The sequence below is a fragment of the Dicentrarchus labrax genome, unplaced genomic scaffold (genome assembly GCF_905237075.1).
Source record: "Dicentrarchus labrax unplaced genomic scaffold, dlabrax2021, whole genome shotgun sequence".
Lineage (NCBI taxonomy): Eukaryota > Metazoa > Chordata > Actinopteri > Moronidae > Dicentrarchus > Dicentrarchus labrax.
In genome coordinates, this window is record NW_026136715.1 from 9,718,529 (window position 1) to 9,729,444 (window position 10,916).

Genomic DNA, 10,916 nt, shown 5'->3' on the forward strand with positions numbered 1-10,916 from the left:
GCTGCCTTCAGGTGCTCCCTCTAAGTGGTAAATATCTAACTTCACGTAAGTTGACACACATTTGCGGTCGCACTTTGATCGGAAATGGAGTTAGACTTTTTAAGAAAGACAGCCTTTTGAAGGAATTCACGTTTAAGAGTGAAAAGTCATACACCAGTGATGATGAGTTGCTGGGTGTTGTTACAGTTTAAGATAAAGAGGATAGCTGGAGTTTATTATCAGTTGGCTTCAGCAAGCCTTTTATTATATATATATTTTTTGGAATAAACGGACTCTCCTGCCAATTATTGATATATATATTTCACTCCATTGCGGTGTTATTTGGCACTTAATGAGGTTGTTAATGTGATTTCTGATAAGTATTTCGATTTTCCGATAAACTTTAAGGCAGCACACTTGCTGTTTTGGTTGATGGAGATAAAACTGCAAACCAGCTGATATGAGTCAGGCAGCTTATCTTAGGTACAGGAAAACTCTTGGTTTTCACTGGACTGTTGTGTAACCAAAAAAAAAAGCTATGATAAATGCAATGATGACAATTAATGAACAAATGAATTATAAAAACACCATATAAAGTAACAAGATAACTATTTTGTTAACAAATATAATGTGAAATATAATAGGAATTTATAAGGATGCAACATAGGATGAAAAATAAAAGCCGAACAGAATATATCCTTGTAGGCCTAACGGCAGATGGATGTTATGATGCAGTCGACTGCTAAAAGCAAACAGTCTGTTAGCAAAATGTCTCACTCAGATCTGTAGTAACCAATGGTCTGTGGCCCAAGATGAAAATCCAGATCTGAGACGTCTGTATATTTTATAACCTGTAAATTATATAGGTCTTAATATTACAGATATTCCAGCAACTCTGCTGCTAAATCCCTATGTTTACATTTCTGTAGGGATATTTTCAGTTTGGGATGAGTGCATGAGCAATAATGAGATACTGTTGTATATTATGACAACTCAGATTAAAGTGAAAACGCTGCAGAAAACCTGTGCACTAAAAGGCTATTTGAAAAGTCTAATGTGCCATTAAGGAGAAATTTGACTGATGCACATAGAGATTTTGGCAACTTTAATAATGTTTTTTCGTTTCGTATATGTGCAAAAGTCAAATGCAAATAAATAATTACAACACAATTAGATAGTAAACAAGCAGATATAGCAAAACAGCAAAAAAAAAAAAAAAAAAATCACCTGAAAACTAATTTTCAAAAGTGTGATTTTAAAGAGAAGCAAAATACTGTATTCTGTCTACTGGAAATAAACTGTTTCCATTATCTCCTCTTGGAGACAAGTCATTATTTAAACATGTAAATGTCTGGGGATCAGACATTAAAGAATCAAAGTGCTGCAACTAACGATTTAAAAAATCAATCAATCTGGGGATTTTTTCTTTTTATTAATCAATTAATAGTTTTGTTTATAAAATATCTGAAACTAGTGGAAAATTCCTTTTTGCTAAAGTCCAATTTAATGTCTTCAAATGTGTTGTTTATTCCGACTAACAGCCCAAAACCAAAAGTAATTTAAATATCACATAAAACAAAGCAAAGCAGCAAATCATTTAAAAAACTGTAACAAGACAATATTTTGATGCATTTGCTTTAAAAATTACTTCAACAATGAACCGATTATTAAAATAGTTTCTGGTAGATTTTATGTACATTGGCCATGTCGATGAATCCACAGCTATATTTAAGATTGGTGTTCAAGAGTGGCAGGGTTGGAAAAATATATGAATGTCTTGGATATTTGTATATCCTCAAAGCGGATCTGACCTTATATCATTAACTTATTAGGCAGCATTTTCTATACCGCCTTTAGAAAGAATCGCACACAAACTCACAGTCCAATCTCTCCAGTTCTCATTAGAAGTGTCTTACATGTGTGTAATATCTTCAGTATCACTGTATCATCATTTGGACTTCATACTGTAAGGGCAAGAAGCACAAAGGAGTCATTAGTATGAACATATAATTGGACCATGATGTCCATCTTTTTTAGTAATTGCACAGATGCGTTTATACAGGAGATTATTTCACTATTCGAAGGTATAAATAGAATTGTGTATTATCACAGGGGATTCAGTGTTGAATGGCCGCTGGTGTGGGTTTCTATTTTTGGTTTTAGTTACTGTGGAAACCAGAGGGCTCTGCAGGCATCCAGTATTTGCTGTTGCTATTTAGTGCCTCTGCTTTATAAAATGGATTCCCTATTGCCTTTTTCTCAGTGAGTTCAATACAGAAGGAAAGATTTGTTAATATACACTGAGATTATAATGATTATGTAAACGCAGTCTGGCTGTGTTTGTAGGGACTTAAGCAAGAAATTAATGAATAGTTTACAACTCTACCTCCCCATCATATGAGCTTCCTACCTCCTATAGTTTTCCCCCGTAGGAGCCTGGTGGAGTCGAGGGTCATCAGGGGGAATTCTGCACACCAGGATGGTGTTACAGCAGCTATTTGTAAATTCATGGCATGGAGTACTGTCTAGACTTGCTCTATTTGAAAAGTGTCCTGAAATAACTTCTGTTATGATTTGGCACCATACAAATAAAACTGAGCTCAATTTTAATTCAATTGCTAGGTTTCTGTGTAAAGTCCTTTTTATGTTCTTATAACTAGCTAGTTTCAAACTGATTCATCAAACCTAAACCAACTCGTAAAGACTTCAGTAATGTGTAAATCGGTTGCTAGGAGACATCTGTGCTGTCCAATCAGAGGCAATCAGCTGTGTAAACAGTCAGACAGTCGCTGTAGCATCACAAGCTGTAAAAAACCTGCAACTTCCCAAAATGTATTAAACTCAACCGTCCGTTCTTTGTGAATGTATTATTTATTATGACTGACTTCTGAGAAAAAGTTCTTCCAGTGGTTTATACCATGATTTTTTATTTAATTTGTAACTTATATCTGATGAGATTGCAAGTTGTGTTATGTTTCCTTTTGATATAAATGGGGAAATGTTAATCAATAGAATGCAATTTCATCTTCTCTCAAGCAATCACATAAACGGTTGAACTACTGAGGAAGTATTTGCTGACAAAGCAAACAGATGAAGGGAAACAGACGTCTTTTAAGTTAAATGAATTGAACAGAAACAGAAAGTTTGAGGACATAATGAGATCTAACCTTATTTTAAGGAGGAATTAGCAAATACAAAATTGAGACTGAAAGCTAATTTTTTATGTTTTATCTGTTTTGACACTTTTTTAATTACATATTTTTGTAGAGCAATGTTTTAGGGCATTAAACTGATCCAGTTTCTATTTTAAACATGTTTTCTTACACACTTAAAGTTTGAGAATGACTGTGGCACATTTTCTTGCCTCTTTTTGACATCGTATTTGCTTTACTGCTGGTACATAAAGACATTGTTATGTACTGTATCGTCGGATCAAAGCCTGCTTAACCCCGTTATCCTCAGGCTGTCAAACGTTTTTTGTGGCTTCTCCTACTTTTGTGTATTCTACATGTGACTGTCTTCCTTTTTGAGTTATATTTAATGAAGTTCACGCGGCAACCACTCTCAGATCAATTAAATTCAATAGATTCAATATTTTATTTTAAGTTAATGTTGAGTATGAATGTATCTAAATGTATCTAAAATATGTCTGTATCAGTATCCTTCATGAATACATAAACTAATTAGATGATAACAATGATAAAGTCACTGATATTGTCCTAAACTACAGGCTTGTGTCCTAAAATCATCAGAAGGAAGCGAGCAGATCATTATCTTGATTCAAGTCCTTTCAGTTAAATTCACAACTGCCCATATCTTTGTGTCTTCAGGTCCTTGTCCTCTTTTCATTGACTGCTCTGACAACACGTTTGTACACACAAATCCTCTCTCTGTATCAAGCTGCTTCCTCATCTTGCTCTCCTGTATCGTCCATGTCTGTAATTTCCCCCTATCCTTGTCAAAGCACAGCTGCTGTTTCTCTGCTAAAGACCCCCTTTCCATTCTAAAAAGTTTGGCTTTTACACTGGAGCTTAAATTTTTATAAGCCTTCCACCAGGATTTTGCCAGATTTGCATTTTGTTTCCCTGCAGAATTGGCAGATGGGTTTTATTTAGTAGAGAAATGTGCCTCCAGGCACAAGGTCCTCTCTTCTCTGCATGACGCCATGTGCATCTTTAAAACGTTTTTTGTACCATCTGCATATTCTCAGCATCACCACAGACACTGAGGAGGTCTTTCAGATTTCATCAGACTAAAAAAAATGGATAAATACTTTTTGTGGACAGTGTTTAATATGGCAAAATGGGAGCAAAAAATAAAACAAGATTATTTTCCAATTGAGCACTGGGGAAAAAATGGTAAGAGCTGAAACATTTTTTCTATATTAATTTATTTTCACAAATTTCTCCCAAAGGAAATCTTCTATTAACTCCCCAGCTGTCTCTCAGCAACTGAAAAAGATAATAATAATGTAGATTATACTGTAAGCAATAGAAGCAGTTCTGTGAACATTTATAATTGGACTTTAAGCCACGATTTAATATTATAAATATAAAATTGAAAAAAAGCAAGAGGCATTATGAGCGAGAAAGTGGACAATGGATGGCATTTCCATAATCCACTTCATTTGTTTTCATTGTTCCATGTAAGACTCATGTTAATATGTATGTGTGATAATGAAATGAACCTGAGAGAGCACAGAACATAGAGAGCAAAACAAAATCAATGAAGCATCTCTTTGAGTCTAAATACTTATCTTTAAGCCCAGGCCCGATGGGGATTGATGGGCCTCCTCATTTTGTTCCAGGTCCTCGGGCTTTGAAAAGGATGTGAATACAAGCTGTGTGGATTGATGGGTGGTCGTTAGGGTTTCAGGTTCCTCTCTTATCAGCTGTGATGTAATTGATTTATGGAGAGCTGGTTTGAATCACAACAGGGATGTAAGTGTGCTGATTTAGCCACTTAACACAAAAACAGGGCCACCGAGAGGCAGGTTGCTCTGTTTGAGAGGAACAAAAGAACACGCAGTAATCCACCTGCAATACACTGCTGGTGCTTCTTGAGGAGGACGTTTCTATTCTGTTTTTATCGGATAAAAGTCTGCGATATTTCTTTTATTTCTCTTCATGTATGGCTATAAATATCCAAGCCTAAATAATGATACTTCATGTTGTGATGCAGTGACAACATAATTCATGGGGGGGGGCTGGATCATTACGCTTAACATATTAGCTTCAACCTCACAGACAGTCCAAGTCTGTGCTTCTGGTTTAAGTAACCATGGCAACCAGCATCACCTACAGAAGGTTTCCAGAAGCATCTAGTGCAGCAATGTCGTTTATTTAGCCACTGTACACACACACACACACACACACACACACACACACACACACACACACACACACACACACACACACACACACACTGTTTTGCTGTCAGGGCACCTTAACTGTTACCAGAGGAAAGAAAATCAATATATATTTTTTAAATTACTTCTAAAGACCCATACGTATACTGGGATTGTATGTTGGTAGGCTCATGTTATTAGTCTTTTTTCCTCATTTTTTTTATTCCTGTTTGGTTTCAATCTTTCACTTTATTCTTGATTGCCACTTGATAACTTGATTATTATTTTATTATTATTTTAAATATAAATTATTAGTTTGTATGTGATCTCAAAAACGTATTGTCTCAAATAAGATTTTTATTGTTTTTTGTTATTTTTTATTTTTAAGAAATTCCTTCATAGGCCAGTTTGGGTTATTTTTAACACAAACCTTTTATATCTATTTATGTTTTAGTGTTTCGTTACTTGTGCAAACAAACACACTTTCGCTTTCAACATGTTACCTGAGCTCCAGACCTAAGAACTTACAGAGTTAAGGGTAGCTTTGTAATGCTGTGTTTTCACTGCCTCTGGATGTCTCCACCTCGGCGGCGCAGTTTTTAAGGCCGGCTCAAATGTGAAATCCCACTGGCCGCTGTCCATGGTGCTGAACCCCCCCGCCCCCACCCCCATGTTAGACTGGTATCTGCCGGGTCGAGTGAGGACCTCACTTGTTGCACACAGCTGTGATAAAGCCGAGCATTGGTGCTTACTATGTGTCTTAAACATATATCATATTACACACAGCTTTTTATTGGTGACTGGTGTGCGCATGCGAAGAGGCAAGCTGAGGCCACTTCGCTTAAACAGATGACCGTGTCGAGAGCATCGATCGCTCTCAATGTGCACAGCAGGATATGCGTGTTTTTCACATAAGTAAGAAATCTGAACCTGGTAACATAGATTTCCAGGTTTGATTGTTCTACACACCTCTCCCGCGTACTACGTTTCACGCAACAGGCTGCAACACCAATGTGGAGTCTAGGCTGAAGAACAGTACCACCTGTAACTGTGCCTAATCTGCTCCCGACTTTCATGCCGACACCGAGGATGAAGAAGCAAAACGTCCGGACCCTGTCGCTCATCCTCTGCATGTTCTCCTACTTGCTGGTCGGCGCCGCGGTGTTTGACGCGCTGGAGTCCGAGTCGGAGAGCTCCCGCAGACGCATCCTGGAGCAGAAGCGCAACGAGATGAAGAAGAAGTACCGCTTCTCCGAGGACGACTACCGCGAAATCGAGCGAGTGGTGCTGCAAGCTGAGCCCCATCGCGCCGGGAGACAGTGGAAATTTGCTGGCTCTTTTTACTTTGCCATAACAGTCATCACCACCATTGGTAAGTTAATGTAATGCTTGTATCTCCGGAGGTGAGGGATGGTGTTTTACTCTGTTGCTATAGTATTAACAGTGCAGCATGAATGCAACATTTAAGGCTCATTAAAACATTACAGACTCATTAAAAACAGACAGTTTGTTTTACTACCCAAACATTGCTACAGTGTGCGTCACAGTGCTCCTCTCATTTTCATCTCTCTGCATTAAGGTTATGGACATGCAGCACCAGGCACAGATGCAGGAAAGGTCTTCTGCATGTTCTATGCAGTACTGGGCATTCCCCTGACTTTGGTCATGTTCCAGAGCCTGGGTGAAAGGATGAACACATTTGTCCGCTATCTCCTGCATAAGACAAAGCAGTGTTTGGGCTGTCGACGCACCGAAGTGTCCATGGAAAACATGGTCCTGGTGGGCTTCCTGTCCTGCATTGGAACCCTGTGTGTTGGGGCTGCAGCCTTCTCCCACTTTGAGGGATGGAGCTTCTTCCATGCTTACTACTACTGCTTCATCACACTCACCACTATTGGCTTTGGGGACTTTGTGGCCCTGCAGAAAAAGGAGGACCTACAAGAAAAAACGCCCTACGTGGCGTTCAGTTTCATGTACATCCTGGTAGGGCTAACTGTTATCGGGGCCTTCCTGAACTTGGTGGTGCTTCGCTTCCTCACCATGAACACTGAGGATGAGAGGAGAGATGCTCAAGAGAGGGCGTCACTGAAGAGGGACAGAGGCCTCTTGGATGGGGCTCTGGGGCTCCATGTTGAAGGGGAACAGAGCAGAGAGAGCCACAGAGAGAGCCACAAAGAGAGGAACAGAAGCAGTGTGGTGCACAGTCGTAGTCACAGTACGCTCTTCCTCCCGATGGAGGAAGGAACCAGCCGTACCAACCTCATTGCTTCGCCAGCAGAGGATCAGGAGAGACAAAGAAGCCCCTGCAGACACAGGCTGCATTTTCAGATCAAGGCAGGCAGATGCAGACCAGAGTCGAGTCTGAGCTCTCTCTGCTCCTGTGTGTGCTACCGATTGGGGATTTGCGATAGCCCTCTTATGTCCCACAGTGAACACCACGGCTGCCATATCAATTCTGTGTACTACAACTCAGTCTCCTATAGGATCCAGGGCTGCTCGTTGGGTTCCAGGGACAACACTGGACTCTCTTCCCCAGGAAGCACGCTCTCACCTGGGCATAGCTTCCGGGAGTACCCTCGTTCAAGGAGAAAGTCAGTGTGAAGAGCATCAGGGAGAGTGTTTGCACAGAGTGTAAACAGTATTTTCAATGACACTGTATTTTGTGTTACACCTCTTTTGTGCATGTCAGAAAACACTGATCATGTTAAACGAATAAGTTGTCTGTTGTGGCTATTGAAAATTATTTTATTTGTTCAGCAAGGACGAGATTTCTTATCCTCTTTTACCATGACATTATTTGTTTGTGATTCTGCTGTTTTCCTCGCATGTAAGCCAAAGTGCAGTGCATGCTAAACAGAATGTGTAGCACACAATGTGAATGCATGAGTGCTATGTGAAGATGTGAAACAGTTGGGCTTTTAATCTACAGTTTTAACAAAAGTATTTTGGACATAGTGCTTATTTAATGACTGTATAACTGTTCAGTGAAGGTATGTGAATGATCCTCAGTGGACTCTGCTCCTGCTTTAGATAAAACCCAGACTTTTTCATGCCATAGCTAGAAGATGTCATTATACTTTTATATTAAAAAAAAGCCTTAAAGAACTTTGACCAAGCACATGAGATGTGTGGCTTCTTAGCTCAGTGAATTTAATAAATCCTTTTATTACTTATCATTGGGGGGTCAGAATAACTGTTCTGTGCATTGTTGAGCACAAATTCACTCTTACATAGAGAGACTATGATTGTTACATGAGTGAGTCAAATTTAATGGATGTAGCACACAACAGATATGTAGCAGGTTACTAGTAAACTTCCCACAATCCTGGAAGAGTTGTCACTTTCCAGCCAGGGAGCTGTTGTTTCCTTGTAGACTTGATTTGTAGTCAGATATGATGTGAGTCCATTACAGTATTGTTTTATTAAACCAAAGGAAATTACCTTTAAATGCGTGAGTGTTTTTATTTTATTCAAAGTTGGCTAAGTGATTGAACAGCTCACATTTGTATATGAGGTTGTGAAGCTTTTGTGTTAATTTGTCTTCCTCTGTTCTGTTTTTATTTTTATCTCCAGGATCCCCTTTAGACTTGATAGGAAAATAGGACGGATACAGTGGTACAAGGGGAAAGTGTGAGGTTAAGTATACTACTTTTAGTGATATTAGAACAGAAAGTATGGTCCCTAACTGCCTTACAGTAGATAACAAACCCAGTAAGAACAGATTGATGATCTGATCTGCACGTCAAAAGACTTTGAGGTTAAAATAGGCTGAATCTGGCTCAGAAGTGAATGTTTTAGACATTTAGGTCACATATAACTGCTGTTTCAACAACAAAATGTAACCCACTTCTAACCCAGAGGTTTGACATTTTTTGACCTACAAGTCACCAAATCAATGCTTAATGGAAAAAAAAGTGGTGGTATGTAACGAAGAAGATTAATTCAAGTATTGTAAAAAAAAAGATATACTTGTACTCACTGGAACAATTATTATTATTATTATTATTACTACTATGATTTAATGCTCCTTTAACATAAATGCATAATAATAATAATAATAATAATAATAATAATAATAATAATAATAAAACACTCACAGGGGCATTTTTTCTTTTGATCCTTCAAGTACATTTTGCTAATAATGTACATTTACTTAAGTCACATTTTCAATGCAGGACCTTTATTTATTAGTTAGTATTTTTATATTGCAATATTGCTACTACTTTACTGCAGTATTGCTACTTAAATAAAGGATCTGGATACAGTGGAAAATTCCTTCACTCAGGGAGTCGTGGGCCCTGGAACCTTTATTTTATTACATCTCTGAACTCCCTGAAGTATTCCTGTCTGTTTGAGCTATGAAGTGAATTTAAAAATGGCCATAAACAACAAACAGTCTCGATTGCAGCACCCAATATTTCAAATCATTAAACACCACAACTTCTTTACTGTCACAAGATAAAATCACATCATGTGTCATAACGGCCGCACATGGCCTCTGTTTGCTATTTTTAAAACCTGTTTTTAGTTTGGAACGAGGAGCAGAAAATCATAAAGTCTTTACATAAGTGTCCCCAAGCATACATTTGAAGCCATCTGTTGATCTGCTGGAATAGTGGGCTACTTTACATATAAATGTAAAACTGATTGGGCAATAGAAGCTGAAATGGTGATTGGTTATGAAAAGCCATCTGCTCTTGCAGCTTGAGAGTAGAAGTAGGGACGTTTACTCACTTCCTTACATTGTCACATCACATGTTCTAATTCTGAACTGTTTACTGTGTGCAACAAGTCAGGTGATTGTCCACTTTCAAATATACAAGATTTTCATAATTCTGTATGACCTCATGACACAGAAAAAGGAAGAGAATTCAGATACAATAACTTTGACAAGGGCGCCCTCTATAGGTGATAACAGTCTTTAGGAAAATTTGAAGGAATGAAAATAATCCAGCCTAATGAAAAACATTTAACCACTAGAGGGCAGTATATGTCCATGATTGGATTTAATTGAGACACAATAAACAGTTTTAAAGCAACATGCATAAGAAAAGTCAAGAGGAACTCATTGTGCCAGTTATTTTATTATTTACACGGAAATTATGTTTTAGCCTGAAACCCTCTGTGAAAATAAGGCAAATAAAGTCTAAATTGTGTCAGGGGGGCTCTTCATCTATAGTCCAGGTCATTGCCAAACTAGTTCACAAGCTCATTGTAAGTCAAGTCAATTTTATTTAGCCCAATATCACAAACCAAGTTTGCCTACAATCAGCATACAGCACCTTCTATCCTTAGATCCTCGATTCAGGTGGGAGGAAACCTTCCCCCAAAACTCTTAAAAGGGAAAAAAAACAAGAAACAACATCCATCATCCAGGATTGGACAGACGTGCATACAGAATAGAAAATAGCAAATTACAGTTCAGAAAATCAGGATGACAGTATAATAAGTGGACAGACTACACAAACACACAAAATAAAAGCCAAAGACAAAAGACAAAGGGGGTTCCCACAAAATGGACGTAAAACATATAAATTAATTTGTCAGTGATGTGATGAGTGATTTGCCAAACATGAAACAGCTCTTTTTA

The 10,916-nt window shown here is 38.2% G+C and overlaps 1 protein-coding gene across 1 annotated transcript; it reads left to right on the plus strand.

The window, feature by feature from the left end:
- Positions 1-4,108: 4,108 nt before the first annotated feature.
- On the plus strand, positions 4,109-8,774 carry kcnk15 (potassium channel, subfamily K, member 15). Its single transcript, XM_051426141.1, has 2 exons — positions 4,109-6,698; positions 6,906-8,774. Exons 1-2 carry the CDS (start codon positions 6,401-6,403, stop codon positions 7,925-7,927), a joined length of 1,320 nt encoding a protein of 439 aa, XP_051282101.1. The 5' UTR covers positions 4,109-6,400; the 3' UTR covers positions 7,928-8,774.
- Positions 8,775-10,916: the final 2,142 nt, after the last annotated feature.

Bases quoted from the DNA above. Each gene is read 5' to 3' on its own strand.
- kcnk15 (XM_051426141.1), top strand. From the start codon at position 6,401: ATGCCGACACCGAGGATGAAGAAGCAAAACGTCCGGACCCTGTCGCTC. The intron at 6,699-6,905 runs GTAAGTTAATGT...CTCTGCATTAAG, and splicing joins AACAGTCATCACCACCATTG to GTTATGGACATGCAGCACCA.